The 17,436-nt window shown below is 36.8% G+C and overlaps 1 protein-coding gene across 3 annotated transcripts in view; it reads left to right on the top strand.

Moving 5' to 3' along the window:
• The window catches only part of osbpl9 (oxysterol binding protein-like 9), an 84,428-nt gene that overhangs the window by 58,090 nt on the left and 8,902 nt on the right, over positions 1 to 17,436 (top strand). For 2 of the 3 annotated variants that reach the window (XM_049486041.1, XM_049486043.1), the window contains 12 exons: positions 486 to 524; positions 5,324 to 5,423; positions 6,598 to 6,702; positions 9,270 to 9,429; positions 9,740 to 9,846; positions 12,996 to 13,114; positions 13,215 to 13,300; positions 14,363 to 14,540; positions 15,518 to 15,602; positions 16,715 to 16,825; positions 16,962 to 17,025; positions 17,147 to 17,287. In XM_049486041.1, coding sequence (XP_049341998.1) covers positions 486 to 524; positions 5,324 to 5,423; positions 6,598 to 6,702; positions 9,270 to 9,429; positions 9,740 to 9,846; positions 12,996 to 13,114; positions 13,215 to 13,300; positions 14,363 to 14,540; positions 15,518 to 15,602; positions 16,715 to 16,825; positions 16,962 to 17,025; positions 17,147 to 17,287 — 1,295 coding nt within the window. The remainder of the gene's footprint in view (positions 1 to 485; positions 525 to 5,323; positions 5,424 to 6,597; positions 6,703 to 9,269; positions 9,430 to 9,739; positions 9,847 to 12,995; positions 13,115 to 13,214; positions 13,301 to 14,362; positions 14,541 to 15,517; positions 15,603 to 16,714; positions 16,826 to 16,961; positions 17,026 to 17,146; positions 17,288 to 17,436) is intronic. The other variant, XM_049486042.1, reaches the window with a different exon arrangement.

The raw sequence follows: 17,436 nt of genomic DNA, 5'->3' as shown, positions 1-17,436 counted from the left end.
GATGTATCAGAACCGAGTCACTGCGCTTTCTTCCGAGCGTTAGCGCTGTGATGCTATTCAACAATGCTGCATTTTCTTAAAGTAATGTCTTAAAGTAATATTTTTCATTAGTTATTAAAGTATATTTTTCTGTAGTTATGAAAGTACTGTACTGGTCGATGCAAGCTGAGTTTTTAATAAATCTTTTTTGAAGATTTGTTTAAAAATAATGCATTTTAAGCCCAAGGAGAGTAAAATGTAAGTAATAGCTTCATGTTTATGTCCTCACAAATCAGAAGATGTTAAAGGGAGTGGTGGATGGTGAAGACTATTGCAAGGCACTGTATTTAAGCTAATTTTGTACAATTACATTTTTTTTCTCACACAATATGGATAAAAACGCAGCTACTTGTTAGTTACTGTATTTGGTTGAGTTGGTTCTAGATCCTGACTTGATTTGCACGACCTTCAACCTTCAATTCATGTTTTCTTTCCAAAATCTTAAGGATCAAAGTAATGAACAGCAACACGCAAACGGACTGATAGTAAGTTGTGACTTTCCTCCACCCTGGAACGCTCTGAACGCTCTGAACGTTCTCATTCGACCGACCCTCTTTTCCTCTTTACTCTGGAATTCTTTCCTTCACTTCAGGAAAAGATGAATCAGTAATTCGCAACCACTGCATGGCAACCTCTTACTGTGGAAAATGGCTCTGCTTTCCACTCCTTTCTCTCGCTCTCACTTCCATCACTCTTCCTCGAGCCAATCTGCTCTTTCTGTCTGGGGGAAATTTCTGGAACTGTCCCTTTTCTTCTGGTTCTGTGATTCTAAAACACAATAACTTTCTGTCTTCTTTGAGGCGCTGTAATACTGAGCTAATCCCATTATCACCTCCGGTTATACACTCTGAACATGTGCACACGCACTCACACAAATCCATTCAACTGCTATTGATCTCTCTGCTATTGATCGAATGTGCCTGCTGAAGCATCTTGGGACTAATAAATAACTGCTTATCACTGGCTGTTTAGTGGCTGTTATCCACACACAGGCACATAGGCATATCATGCTATTAACATTTTCACACCTGTAGATAAAAATAATAATGTAAATAATTTTATTGACTCATCTTACTATTATTATTATTTTTTTTTATTATTATTATTTTTTTTAGATGTTCCTAAATTCTTGGGTTGCCAGACGGGGTGGGTCAAGTATTTTCACAATAACAATACTGTTTCCTCTATGACGAAACACTGATTAAAATAATTATTTCAAGAAAACACTACTGCACAAAATTTAAAAATTTAATTGTATTATTGCATACGATATTCCATACAATATGGCACACCCCTAACTGAGATATTAAACAATACAAGAATTTTATCAGATTTGTAACAGAAGTCAATGATCCAGAATATCATAATACTAATAATGCTAATAATGCTCTCCAAATATCTCCATATATCCAGGATTAAAGTAAAATAAATGATACTGGACAGATATAATCTCCAGTCTCTAGTAGATATATAATGGGAAATAAGAACAGTGTGAACTTTTTTTTTTTTTTTTGCTAAAAACAGTAAAAAAAAAAGTAGAACACTGATGTGATAATTAGGGGTGGGTGATATGACACCATATTTCAGGGTATCAGGGTATATCGTATATTATTGTGTATGATACGATACGTCACATCCCTAGTTGCCAGTAAAAACTAAAATTCCAATTTCATGCAACTGAAATTTAAGCAACTAAAAACTTTGAATTTTTAAAATTGGTGAAACATGTTTTACATATGTAAAATACATTTTCTGAACACCATATAACAAGGTGCCACAACTTAATGGTTCAAGTTTTTATGCATAAAATATTATATATGAAATTTTTAATATCTCAACTTAAGATAATTATTCGTTGGTGGTGTTTTTTTTTTTTTATCTTCGAAGTTGAGTTCAAAATGTGGCTAAGTTGCTATGAAATTTTGAGTTTTCTCAACTTTTTCATTTTTACAGTGTTTTACAGTTTTAATGTCGATTGATCTAAAAAAAAAATAATAATAATAATTAAATGTTGATGCACCTGTTTTTTTTTTTTTTTTTCTTTTTTTTTGGAAGCTACTACATTTATTTTGAATATTTATTTATTAAGACGTATTTTAATGCAGATATGTAATGCTTATTAAATCCTAAGTTTAGTTTAAAAATAATATGTTTTAATATCCCAGCAGGTAATAGAAAACAGAGCAGAATATGACTTGAAATAAATTGGTTGCCATATATTCAGTGCATCACTAAGAAATCATCGAATGCTGTGATGCATGCTATTATGCATCTTGAAAATACAGTATCTTTCAGTATCGCATCACAACATGTTTTCTTTTTTTTTTATATAGGTTTTTTCTCATATCTTACACTTTTTTAAACCCAGATTCCAGCATTTAAAGCATATGAAGAGATGAAAAGTGCTGGAACAAGCTCTGCAGCTAAATGTCCCCATCTGTTTGATGACACTGTCGCTAACCTCTCCGCTGTGCCCTCCACGTCTCCTTGCCTGTTGATTTAACCAGTCCCAGCTGCCTCCCATCACCACGGATCTCATTCTCCTAATTGGCTTTTAATTAAGAGCGGCAGACCTGCTCAGCACGCGGAGAACCAGAGAGCGCTCCAATTAAAAACAAATAACCAAGATTAAATCCTTTCATTGTCCCTGAAGAGAAACCCCTCTCCAAATCTCACTCTCATCCCTGCAATCCTCAGAACTTTCCTATAGTAAACTGTAGATAAACAGAGATTTCACTGCATGCCTGGATTATATCATTCATTTTCCTTTTCTTCTGTATATTTTCCTTTTTTCCCTGTTTGTCTCTCTGGGTGTACTGTATTTTGGAGTGGGCCTACAGCAGTGTTGGGTTCTAAATATTGGTTCTATCCAAAAGTAGAACCTCATCACTAAATTTGTTTAATGCACTTCATAATCTGATTACTACAGAACTTCAGAGTTTGCCAGTTTTACATGTACTTGAGTTATCAAAATTTAATTGGGAAATCCCAGCAATAATCTGATTTTTACTTTGCAATTAGCCAATGAACTCACAGAACCAGAGGGGATGCATACATGCACTGACATACCCCAAAATACTGTGGTTAAGAGTTTACTCCGAATACTCAGAATACTCCGGTTAAAAGTATATATACACCCACTGAGATACCCCAGAATACTCCGGTTAAGAGTATATATACATCCACTGAGGAATCCCAGAATACTCTGGTTAAGAGTATATATGCACCCACTGAGATACCCCAGAATACTCCGGTTAAGAGTATATATACACCCACAGAGATACCCCAGAATACTCCGGTTAAGAGTATATATACACCCACTGAGATACCCCAGAATACTCCGGTTAAAAGTATATATACACCCACTGAGATACCCCAGAATACTCCGGTTAAGAGTATATATACACCCACTGAGATACCCCAGAATACTCCGGTTAAGAGTATATATACACCCACTGAGATACCCCAGAATACTCCGGTTAAGAGTATATATACACCCACTGAGATACCCCAGAATACTCCGGTTAAGAGTATATATACACCCACTGAGATACCCCAGAATACTCCGGTTAAGAGTATATATACACCCACTGAGATACCCCAGAATACTCCGGTTAAGAGTATATATACACCCACTGAGATACCCCAGAATACTCCGGTTAAGAGTATATATACACCCACTGAGATACCCCAGAATACTCCGGTTAAGAGTATATATACACACCCACTTAGGAATCCCAGAATACTCCGGTTAAGAGTATATATACACACCCACTAAAGAATCCCACAATACTCAGTATATATGTACTAAGAAATCTCAAAATACTCCACTTAAGAGTATAGATGTACTAAAAAAAAAACAGATTACTCTGGTTAAGAGTATAGATGTACAAAGAAATTCCAGAATATTTCGGTTAAGAGTATAGATGCACTAGGAAATCCCAAAATACTCCAGTTAAAAGTATAGATGTACTAAGAAATCTAAAAATGCTCCAGTTAAACGTAAATATACACATACTGAGAAATCTCAGAATACTCCGGTTAGGAGTATATATAAACACAATCTTAAAAATCCCAGAATACTTAAGAGTATATACAGCTCTGGTAATAAATGAAGAGACCACTTCAGTTTCTGAATCAGTTTCTCTGATTTTGCTATTTATAGGTTTATGTTTGATTAAAATGAACATTGTTGTTTTATTCTATAAACTACGGACACCATTTCTCCTACATTCCAAATAAAAATATTGTCATTTAGAGCATTTATTTGCAGAAAATGAGAAATGGCTGAAATAACAAAAAAGATGCAGAACTTTCAGACCTCAAATAATACAAAAAAAATAAGTTCATATTCATAAAGTTTTAAGAGTTCAGAAACCAATCATCTTGGCATCATGTTCTCCTCCACCAGTCTTACACACTGCTTTTGGATAACTTTATGCTGCTTTACTCCTGGTGCAAAAATTCAAGCAGTTCAGTTTGGTTTGATGATCAGCTTGTGATCATCCATCTTCCTCTTGATTATATTCCAGAAAATCAAAGAAACTCATAATTTATAAGTGGTCTCTTATTTTTTTTTTTACAGAGCTGTACATGCATGCACTTAAAATCCCAGAATACTCCCTCTCACTTTTTCAGATTTCTTAATTTTTCATTTTCTAAATCTGAATCTAATCAGTTATGCTGTTTACATGATTACTTGAATATTAATCAGAGAACTGCAGAATTCTGATTTATGGTCTGATTATGAAGTGCATGTAAACGCACTCACTGTTCTCCTGCATGAGATGAGGGTGTATGGGCAGTAGCAGCAGTGCTGTGGTCTGTGGACGCTGGATGGGCGTAATAACCTCTTATCTCCGGCTCCTCTGTTGGAGTGTTTGTGTGCTCTGGGGCCCTTATAGAGCTGCTGCTGCTGCTGCAGTAATTTTACATAATTACAGCCCATTTGACTACAGCCACGGCTCTGACCAGCCCAGACTGCAGCTGTGTGATTGATGAATCTGACCTGCAGGCTGATTTTACCTCTGATTCAATAATTAAGCAACACTGGATTTCTTGGCCGAATCAGATATCTGATGTTTTTCTCATTGTAGATTCAGACAGACTCTTAATTATATGTTAGAAAATGACCACAAGTAGACAGATAAGTTTCTTAAATACAGGCTTTTTATAAGCTGGATAGTATTTGTATCTTCTTTATTGTTATTGAATAAAAACACAATAGAAAATAGTGGTAATATCAGAGTGATCCTCTTATCTCCTGAATGTGTTTCTCCTGTAGAGCACCATAAACCCAGTGGATGGAGTTTACCAGCCCAGCCCCCTGGACGCCTCTGTAGTCAGTGCCATTGCCATGCCAACACAGACCACCCTCCCCACAGGTGAGAATCACTGTGTATATTTATATTCCCCTCTCTTTCTCTCTCTCTCTCTCCCTCTCCATTTACCAATCTCTCTCTATCACAGTCTTTTTACCTCTGTCTCTCTCTGTCTCTCCTTGATCTCTCTCTCTTTCTCTCTTCTCCTCTGCTCCCTCTCTCTACCTCTCTCACCTTCTTTACTGCTCTGTGTCTCTGCTCTCTCCTCCTCTTCTCTCTCTCTTTACCTCTCTTTTTGTCTTTCTCTTTATCTTTCTCTCTCTACATCTCTCTTTTTTCTCCCTCTCTGTTCCTTTAATACTCTCTCTACCTCTATCTCTCTGTCTTTTTCTACCTGTCTCTCTCTTCCCTTTACCTCTCCGTCTCTTTACCTCTCACTTTCTGTTTCTCTCACTACATCTTGCTCTTTCTCTTTACCTCTATATCCCTCTTTTTTATATATATATATATATATATATATATATATATATATATATATATATATATATATATATATATATATATTCCAATCTCACTCTTGTTCTCCTTATATTCCTCTCTATCTCTCTCACTCTCTTTACCTCTGTCTCTTTCTCTTCTTCCTCTCTCTCTATTTCTCTTGATCTTACTTTCTCTTTCTTTCTACCTCTCTACCTCTCTGACTCCCTCTTTGTCTGTTTTTCTTCTGTTCTCCCTCTCCTATCTATCTATCTATCTCTTTCTTTGTCTGTCTGTCTCTCTCTCTCCTCTTTCCCTCTCTCTGTGTCTTTACCTCCCTCTGTGCGTCTCTGTCTCTCTCCTTCTCTTTCTCTACCTGTTTGTTTCTTCTCTTTACCTCTCTCTTTCTCTCTCTCTGTCAGGTTCTCTCTCCCATCTGTACCTCTCTTTCCATTGCCCACTTTCTCTTCCTCTTTTCTTTCTGTTGCCATATACGCTCATCAGTTCACTCACACTTGTGTTTAATGTGAAACATTAAAGTGAAAGAGCTCTTACACCTCTGCAGTTCTAGTGAAATTAGTGAACTATAAATGGTAAAGGTCAGAAACACATCTGTGTTAAGGTTCTTAGTTTTGGTATCTGTTCATCTGTTGATGGATGATTAATGATGATGATTAATGAACCTGTAATAAGCAGAATATGATCTCTGTGAGTATATCTGTTGTCTGTCTGATCACGCTTTTCTTGTTGGAACCTGTAGATGGAGCTCAGGTGTGTAAAATGGATCAGAGGCCTTCTTCTTTACCCGTGGGTCCTGTGGTCACGGTGATGGGCAGCCTTCAGACGCCCACTCCCAACAGCACAGGTACCGAGCCCACGTCTCACCTCATTACAATGTATTGGTACATCTGAACGAGGAGTGATAGAGATTTTAGCATCAGAAATCAAACCTGAAAAGTCATAGGCAGAGCTGAAGCCTGGCAGCAAAGCCGTCTCATCAGATAGGAGGAGCTAACAGTGCTAGGAACAGCATGCAGTTCATTCCTGTGTTATTTGTGCGAATAACACATCAGTGTTTAAATACTTTACCCAGTAATTCATAGCTAAGAAACAAATGGTTAGAATTAATCTATGGAGGAACAACACCAACCAAGTACAATAGAGATAGGTAGGTGTACGTTTAAAACTGTTCTGTTTACACTATTTAAAAGTAAACGTCCACCCCAGGTAACTATATGTTAAAATAGGATCTCCGGTGGAGTTGGCATTTTACAAAGTCTCTGATTTTACAAATGACTGTTATTAGTGTAAAAAATGTCTATTTGAAAACGTTTCTAACTGTCTGATTTTCACTGTCGCAGTGCTGTTAGCCAATTAGAGGCGATATGTTTGAAGTATGAATATTCATGAGAAAGAGCTAAAATCCAATCATTCCCCACCTTCCACTCCTCCACCAGACTAAAACATTGTTATATCAGATCACCGGAACAGCTCACATGGCATTCATTCATACTAGAGACACAACTAGACATTTGACATTTTAAAATGAGTGAAAAAAACAATGAAATGAGACTTTTAATTTATTTGTCAGCAGATCTGTTTAGAAAGTAAAGCTGATATATGCTGCATGCTTAAGCAGTTAAGCATGTTTTTTACAGGTTTTACTCTGTTGTGGTAAGTTTCCAATAGCTTTGCACACTGTTCTTTCCAATATATTTGCTCTAAGGTTGGCTTTGTTCATCTTTGAGTTGCTCTGACACTTTTATATTGCCCTGGCCTTTTGCCTGGGATCATTGTCCCGCTGAAATGTGAAGACTCCCTCAGGCTGTTCTGTTCAGCTGACTGAAGCAGGTTGTCGGGCAGTGGATCTCTGTAGTTTACACCGTCCATCCATCCTTTCATTTTAAGAAGATGCTCAGTTTCTGCTAAAGAAAGCATTTTTGTAATTTGATGCTGCCACCCCCATGTTTCACTGAGGAATGCACCGTGATTAATAAAAAAAAAATCGTGATTTTTGCACGTTTCGAGCTTTTTAATTAAAACCTGCAAATTCTTTTGATTTCTGCCAATGAAATATTTATTTGGATGCACCCTAATTACTTCACGTCACTATTTAGGCCTAGTAGTATCTGTAATGTTTTCACTAATACTGTAGTGTAATAAAGTAGTGCCCTTATTGATCACTCCCTTACAGCAGGCTTTTAACTGCGTTATAAGGCTGTATTTGAATTTGCAGTAGTGTTTGTTGGTGTGTCTGTCTCTGCATAGGAGCTGCAGTGGAGCTCAGGCTCTCTGTAGAAGTTATTAGAGCTGCTCTGGCCGAGGCTGCGTAACTCTGCTTCTGCTGATGTGGTGCAAGAAATGATGAGCTCGGCAGAAAGTGCAGCTCAGCAGCTTTCACTGCAGCCGGGGTAACTGCAAGCTAAACAGAGAGGCAGCAAGAGGAGACTAGCAGTCGTTTTTCACTAAGAGAATCTGGGTGATGACTTGCTCCGTATTAAATTACTCATTGATTTTCATATCTTTCTTATTTTTAAGCCAAAATATGCTTTAGTATCAGCCCTAGTTCTGAGTTCCAGCTAGTCCTGAGTTTAAAGTGCAGATGGCAGATGCTGTGTGTTGGTGTAAATATGGTGCATCTGTGAGCTGATGTATCAGAACCCAGTCGCTGTGCTTTCCTCTGAGTGCGCAGAAAAAAGCCTATTATTATCTCAGGATCGTGTACATTATTTTTTTATTAAAATAATTGAATGTGCTGATCAAAAGTTTAATAGCGAGCTTCAGCATCACACAGAGGTACTGTAAGCCTGTTGGGAGCATCGCCTAAAAACGCTGTATTTGTATAAAAAGCTGATATTTTGGCCAAGTTCAGCAAACATTTCTCCATATATTGTACGGTTTGTCAATCATGTAATTATCATGACAGGCAGGCCTGAATCTAATAGAAATGAAATCAAATAGAATAAATCTAGCTTTTTCAAACTAAGTTGCCATCCAGATTCACATTAATAGACTTGATAAGTTAAATTATTGAGTGTGTCTCCATTTATTGTATGATAAGTTGATAATGTAATTATTACAATAATAGATACAGGCCTATTTAAAACAGTAAATATTGTGAAATATACTGAATAGTATTTGTAATTTGTAAAAGCAGGTTTTAATAATGTAAAATTCAAAGTTTTAATGCTAGGTGTCAGAAAACGGACCAAAGAGTCTAAAAGGGACAAGAGTGTACAATTGTAGCGCAGAAAACGAGCCAAAGAGTCTAAAAGAGCATTGAATCATCCCACAAGTTAAAAATGACGATGGTGAATTGTAATTTAATACCCCTGACATATAAAGGGTTAAGGAGGAGGTTTGGGTCAACACATTTTAATTCTAGTCCATAACTTAGCTTTTCTTCTTCTTCTTCTTCTTTGCTTTATATAGGGAGTGGTCCCTCCGCCCCCAGCAGCAGCGTGACCTCGCCCAGTCACATCAACGTCCCGGCCCACACTGTTCCAGACTTCTCCTACTCCAGCAGCGAGGACGAGTTCTACGACGCCGATGAGTTTTACCAGAGTAACACCTCTCCCAAACACTGCATAGAGTGAGTAACACACACACACACACACACACCTGTCATTGTATAGCTCACACACACACACACACATGCACACAATGTGACAAGCTCAGTTACAAGCTGTACGAGTGTTAAACTCTTAATTACGAGCTGGTGTTAAACACACACTCCCTAATTACGGCATCACGTCTCTCACACTCCTGGCTCACACCTTACAGCTCTCCAAACACACACTCTGCTGCCAGTGGAGTGGACTGTATTGTTCTGCTGTATTGTTTTAACATATTGCTTTGTTGTATTGTTTTAATGTATTGTTATTTTTACCTTTATGCTGCAGCCCCTCCAGAACCCCTGCTGCCAACAGTGAGGTGAACACAGCCCTCAAACGGCCCGACACCACCGAATCCATCAACTCCTCCATGTCTAATGGCACAACTGATGCAGGTACTGAAACACACAAAGCTCTATACACACACACACACACACACAAACACACTAACAATATCATTTTAAAAACTGAATATCATTGAAAATGATCTATTTTAGAGGATTATTTCTTTTATTGTTGATTGATGATTATGGCTTACAGCCAATAAAAATTCAAAAATCTCAGAAAATTAGAATATTATATAAGACCAATTGGTACTTTTGGCAGTGTGGGCAATGTGCCAAGTCCTGCTGGAAAATGAAATCCACATTTTTTCTCAGCAGAGCAGAGGGAAGCATGAAGTGCTGTAAGATTTTGTGGGAAAACAAAACTGCACTGACTTTAGACTTGATAATAAAACACAGTGGATCAACACCAGCAGATGACAGACATGTCTCTCCAAACCATCACTGATCATCAGTAAATTTTACATTTCATTTGTAAATTAAGGGAGCAGAGTCTGGAGGAAGAGTGGAGAGACACACAGTGTGAAGTTTCCACCAATCAGTGATGGTTTGGAGAGTCTTCTGCTGATGTTGATCCACTGAGTTTTTATGGAGATGCAGATTTCATTTTCCAGCAGGAATCTCTAGGCACCTTACGATTTGGAATAGATTACGATTCAGAGTCTGCGATGTGATTATAAAACGATTATCAATGACAATCTTGCTGCATCTTTTTCTTCTATGCAGGCTTTCTTTTTCCTCATTGCGTGACTACCTGGTACTTTTAAAGTAAAGTATCTGAAATTATATATGATAATGAATCCCGCTGTTAACAGGCTCTTGAAACTATTGCTATATACTTTAAAAAAGCAAAAATGTATAGTTATTTCAGTTAATCAGATGATTAATGCAAAATCAAGGAGTAATGTTGTTAGGGTAATGTTTGAGCTGTGTATGTATAATTTAGTATTATGCAAAGTGTATAATAGACTAATTGAAAGTTACACATTTGAATGATTTTTGTATATATACACACACACACACACACACACACACACAGGGTCCCCAGAGTGTGTTACATAACGTTTAACTAAGTGCAAGTACATCATTTCCCTTAATAAAATAATACTAAAAATATCACAAGGAAACCAGTAATAAGCATAAGCATTATTTGTTTGACATTTATTAAAACAGGGTTTAGAAAATTTACCTTGAAAAAAAAATGAAATGCTACATAAAAAAATAATTATTGAAAGCATTCAACATTTAATGCGTGCACACCCTATAAAAAACTCATACTTAGCTTCCATTAGCTATGACAAAAGTCATGGGATATGATTCTAGCTCATGCCCCCTGATATTTTAAATGTTTATATATATATATATATCCTCCTGCTATGCTGGACGAGGCCACGCCCATCAGGGTCAAAAAGTTTCTTCACAGGAAGAAGGTGATGAGTAAAAATAACAGTCCGTGGATGCTGTAATTTCCTCTCTCTGAACTTGTGGACGGGCTGTTCCTGCTGACACAGTCTGATCAGGTCCTGTAATGATATTGTCTCTCACTGGAGGAACTGCAGCTCTTCAGTTTTACTTTCAAAATGCATAAGCAGTACGTTCAGTAATTGTGGGCTTTAACCATTTGAACCCCAGCCTATTTTTCTCCGTTTTCGTCAGTTCCCCATTTACTTCTTATTACACAGTTATGTTAGGAGACAGACACATGCTGTTATTTTTCTTTATACTAGAAGACATTGTTCTGTTTAAAAAGGTCTTCATTTGAGATGTAAATGCTTCCAGAATTTTTATATCTTCATGGAACAGATTTTTTTAATCTAAATTTTACCCAGCGCCTGTTTTTTTTAAACTTATTTTTGAATGTACAGACTTCAAATCAATTCACACAAGAGTTTTTCTTTTCAGTAATAGTTATATTTAAGTGTATATTGATTGAAAGTATAAGGATTTTGACCATAGTTCATTCCATGGCTTATTATGCACCAGAAAGTGGTGTGGCACCGTATATAAGTTCTGTTTAAAAGCTAAAAAGTTTCTAAGATGTTTCTCTGGATATTACTGTGTTTAAATGTTATTAACATTTTAGATGCACTAGAATATAATGTTTGTGGCTAAATTTTATTTATTTATTTATTTTTTAACGAATCAGCACAAGCAAATTACATTGTTGTATTTTTTTTCTTGGTGCTGACTTGTGTCTCAGACATTTAGATTTCTCTAAATGGGTCAGTGAAGCAGTGAAGAGAACATTAGCTCTGCTTGATGTCTGCTGTTCAACAACGAACCAGTTCTTGTAGATGTAGATGGCAGAAGAAAGGCATGACATACACAGATTATGGTGTTTCGAGACGATAAATGTCGTTATAATTAAAGAATAAAGCGTGGAAATATGGAAATATGAAGGTAGGTCTATACTTTAGGTGTATTTCACAATAGATTTTTTAAAAACACTTCAGTTCAGCGTGAGGTCAGTGCTATTATTAGAAACAATAGGGTTCCCTGTTTGTCTCAATTTATAAATCTTGTTGGTGCATTGAGGCATACCTAAGTAATTAAGCTGTATAAACAATGTGCGATTTTTTGATGCAATTTGCATCAATGGGGTTCTAAGGGTTAAACAACAATTTTCAGCCCAGATTACTGATGAATTTTTCGTTTTGCCTAAAATCATGTAGTGATGTATGTATGTCACAGAGCTTTTAAAAGTATGTATGTACAGTACAGTTTGGACACACCTTCTCTTTTTCAATGCGTTTTCTTTATTTTCATGACTATTTACATTGTAGATTCTCACTGAAGCATCAAAACTATGAATGAACACATGTGGAGTTTTATGTATTTAACAAAAAAAAAGTGCACACTCTTGGCATCATTCTCTCAATGAGCTTCAATGAAAAGTTTTCCAACAGTCTTGAAGGAAGGAGTTCCCAGAGGTGTTTATTAGCACTTGTTGCTCCTTTGTCTTCTTCACTCTGTGCTCCAGCTCACCCCAAACCATCTGGATTGGGTTCAGGTCCGGTGACTGTGGAGGTTCAGCTCATTTTTTATTAAGTACATAAAACTCCACATGTGTTCATTCATAGTTTTGATGCTTCAGTGAGAATCTACAATGCAAATAGTCATGAAAAATAAAGAAAACTTTTCGCCTGAATTGTATATATGTAAATATACCATCTGAGTAAGTTGTGTTTCGTGCTCCTCAGATCAGTTCGACAGTCATGATGAGAAGGATGATGACGGCGAGGGAGAGTCGGTGGAGGAGCATAAGAGCGTCATCATGCACCTGCTCTCCCAAGTACGACTGGGAATGGACCTCACCAAGGTAACTGTTACCCCTCCCCCGTCCCCTGTTCCCGTCCCCTGTCTCTGTCCCTGTCCTCTCTCTGTTTGTCCTCTCTCACTGTGCTTATCTTCTCTCCCAGGTGGTTTTACCTACTTTTATCCTGGAGAGGAGGTCGCTGCTGGAAATGTATGCAGACTTCTTTGCACATCCTGATTTGTTTGTCAGGTAGGGGGATGTCCTTCAGTCCTCTATAATACACACATATAGGAGGTGCTTCTATCACAAATAGATAGAAGTGCTAATAGATTTTATAACATCCATTTAAGTCCATTCACTACTGTTGATGATGTGGACAAAAAATTCAACTTGTAGGAGCGTTCAAACTAGAAAAATATCCATTATGAGCACAAACCCAATTTAAACTCGACATTTTAACAAGTAAAGCGTTAAATCTGAGCTTTTTAAAATCATTTTCGAGCTGTTTGAATGAGTGAAATCTGCTCAGAATGATGTTAATTGACATTGCGACACTAAAGAAGCATTATTTAATATTTTTTTTAATAAGAACAGATCTCCGAAAGATTAAAACACAAACAATGTGAACAATAATACACAGAACAATCCTAGACATCTGTAAATTAGGCTACAAGAATGATGTCTGAATGACTTTCCTCTAATCTAATATAATTTAACATGGATTAAGAATAGAAATTAATTAATAATTATAATTGTATTAAGGTTATAGTCTATGTGCAAAAACATAAGAAAAACAGTAATAAGGCTTTTCTGCACTGTGCTGCAAATCAAGTGTGTAATACGGACAGGTAAAGTGTGCAGTGCGCACTACTGCAACTTTTTTTTAAACACAGTTTTATATGTTACTATGCTGTATTATAAACAGACTCCTACGTCACAGACCCTTTTTTATTTTTATTTTTTATAGCTCGAGCCGAACCGACCTGAGAAAAGTGGTGATAAATCTCGGCCAGACCCGGCCTGAGTTCAGGACTCGGGTCAGGTCTGGTTCGGGCAAAGAATCTAAGCTCTAGTTCCAAATCTAAATTTCAACTCTTTATTAAATTTAAGGTCTGTGCTTCTTCAGTGTTGCAATGTTAATAAACATCATTCTGAACCGATTTCGCTCATTCAAACAGCCCGAAAATGATTAAAAAGCTCAGTTTTAACGCTCTACACTCTGAATGCAGCAGCAGCATAAGGTTTTTGTGGTTGTACGCAGTATTCTGCAGAATGTTCTCCTGTTTGATTGGTCTGCTCTGCTGTCCTCAGCATTGCGGAGCAGCCGGAGCCCCGGGAGCGCATGGTGCAGGTGGTGAGGTGGTATCTCTCAGCCTTTCACGCTGGCCGGAAAGGATCTGTGGCCAAGAAGCCCTACAACCCCATTCTGGGAGAAGTGTTCTTCTGCCACTGGGACATACCCTGTGAAACCGAGGATCCTGCATCAGTGGTGAGTGTGCATTAAATACGATGTGAAATGGACTTTTCATGAACATCCTACTAGGGGTGGGCGATATGGCTCTAAAATAATATCACGATATTTCAGGGTATTTTTGCGATAACGATATACTTGGCGATATAGGAAAACTAAAATAATTCATTAATTTCAGGAATATAGTATAATAGTATAACAGCATAATCATAATGTGGTAAAATAAATAATACAGCATAAAATAATATAATGCAGCAAATAATATTGCAGAATATTTAGTGCATGCATATAAACTGCAAACTAAAACAATTATACAATAAATACACCTAAAGCTTCACAGTAAATAATAGACTATTTTTAAGACAGAACAGCCCTATTATCACGATATGGATTTTTAATATCATGATATTTCTGTGTCACGATATATTGTATATGATATAATATTGCCCACCCCTAAATCCCACCTCCTTTTCCCCACAGCATTATTAAATACAGTGCTTTAATCTGATGCTCCCAACAGGCTTACTATAATAGTGAATGGGGCATAGGGCTACCCATGCAAAGAAATTGCTATTTTTTGCTAAATTAATTCTTAGTGCACAAAAATGATATCGAAACTTTCTGCAGCACTTGGAATTTATGCATTTCCACAGAATTAATTTTGCACTCTTTTCCCCTCTCTTCAGAATTCTACAAATGAAGTGTGGAGGATCTTTAAGTTTATAAATGGTGTAAAAATAGCTATTTCTTTACATGAGTAACTCTATGCCTCTATCACTAGTTAAAAGCTCTATCAATTTTTTGTATTTTGAATACAGCAATGTTTTCATGTTGCACTACACCAAAGTCCATTTCACACCTGATTTCTCCTTTTAATGCAGTGAAATAAATGTTTATTTGTGTCAGATTTTTATTTTTCAATACCTTTGAATAAAGATTTGAGTAGATTTGTTACACACAGATATGAAGGTGTGTGTACTGTATGTTCTGTACAGGAGCCTGTATCAGAAGGACCAGTGCCATTATGTAGCAGGGGCAGTGTGTCGTTTGTGGCGGAGCAGGTTTCCCATCACCCCCCGAGTGAGTACCTCAAATTAAAACTCCAGGGATCCTGCGGTCCTTAAAAAGTCCTAAAAGGTCTAAAATTAAAAAATGTATGGTTCCTTCATGCAATTCAGTGTGTTGTTTAACGTAATGCAACTTGGATATATTGTGTTGGCTTTATTCTGCATCACAATGGAACAAAATTAAATGGAAACGTTAAGTTTTTATTTGATTATTATATTTTTGGGTCTTAAATTATTTATTGAGGCCTTAAAAAAGTGGTGCAAGAACCCTGAACTCAGTAAAGGAAATGATGTTATGCTGCAGTGGTGGGCTGTTAACCAGAAATTTTGTTTCGCAGTTTTAAGATGTGACCAATATTATATTATTTGTTTACAAAATTAAAACAATATCTCCTGGATGAGTTGTTCATGCCCTTTTGGAGTAATTTCAGTAGGCCGGTCACTCCTGGGAAGGTTCACCAGTGTTTTTTTTTTCTCCATTTTTAATAATCTCTCACTGTGGTTCGCTGGACTTCCAAAGCTTTAAAAATGCTAATATTAATATCAGTTTTGTTGGGCCAAAAGGTCTTTTTTGTCTTGCAAATTTTAGGCAAATTTCAAGACATTTAAATACAGTACCAGTCAAAAGTCTCATTCAGTGTTTTTATTTTATTTTTATATTTAATCCGTTTTCTACATTGTAGATTAATTTTAAAGACATGAAAATTATCCAGGAACTCCTTCCTTTAAGACGCTGAGAAACTATTCCAGGTGACTCTCCCTCATGAAAATACTGAGATTAAAATCTCACCAAGAGTGTGCAGATCTGTCCTCAAAGAGAAATGTTCTACTTAAAAGAATCTAAAATACAAAACATGGTTTATTATTAAAAAAATAATAATGTAAAAGCTTTAGTATAGTATTCAATATTAAATTTACAATGTAAAAAATCACAAAAATAAAGAAAAAACACATTGAATGCAAAGAGGTGTGTCCAAACATTTGACTGGCGCTGTGCTGTATATATTAACAGGATTTTAAATGTCTTTACTTGATAAGATGTATATTTTTATGCGCAGTTTATGAGCGTTTTGTCTAATGAGGACATTATTGCATAGATACTGATTTGTGTCTCTGTTGTTGCAGTATCTGCATTCTACGCTGAGTGCATCAGCAAAAAAATCCAGTTCAACGCACACATCTGGACCAAGTCCAAGTTCCTCGGGATGTCCATCGGGGTGCACAATATTGGCCAAGGTAAGCACCAGCCCAAATAAATGAGGGGTAAATAAATGTGGGCTTCAGTTCAGAATCAGTGTTTAGGCGTGAGAGAGAGTAATAACGTGATGACGTGTTTATCTTGTCTTATCTTGTCGTGTGTTGTGTGCTGCAGGCTGTGTGTCCTGTCTGGAACATGATGAACACTACATCCTCACTTTCCCCAACGGCTACGGCAGGTGGGTCTCAGATCTTTCTCTCTGTACTTTTGTTTCCTCTCATTTTTTAGAGATTTCTGATGAACGTTCCCATTCCTTAAACTCTCTGTCTGTGTCTGTGTCTCTGTCTGTCTGTCTGCAGGTCAATCCTGACAGTTCCGTGGGTGGAGCTCGGTGGCGAGTGCAATATTTCCTGTTCGAAGTCCGGCTACAGTGCCAACATAGTGTTCCACACCAAACCCTTCTACGGAGGAAAGAAGCACAGGATAACCGCAGAGATCTTGTGAGTCAGACAAAAAAAATAAACAAAAAACAAAATAAGGTATCATTTTATTTGGATGGTCCATTATAGATGTTTAACTAACATTTCAAATAATATTAAACTCTATTGCTATTAAATATATCTGAACTCTAAGATAAGAATAAATGATT

This window comes from Astyanax mexicanus, chromosome 12 (assembly GCF_023375975.1).
Source record: "Astyanax mexicanus isolate ESR-SI-001 chromosome 12, AstMex3_surface, whole genome shotgun sequence".
In the NCBI taxonomy this organism is placed as follows: Eukaryota; Metazoa; Chordata; class Actinopteri; order Characiformes; family Acestrorhamphidae; genus Astyanax; species Astyanax mexicanus.
The sequence above is the reverse complement of the archived record's forward strand: the minus strand, read 5'-3'. Positions and strand labels throughout refer to the sequence as shown.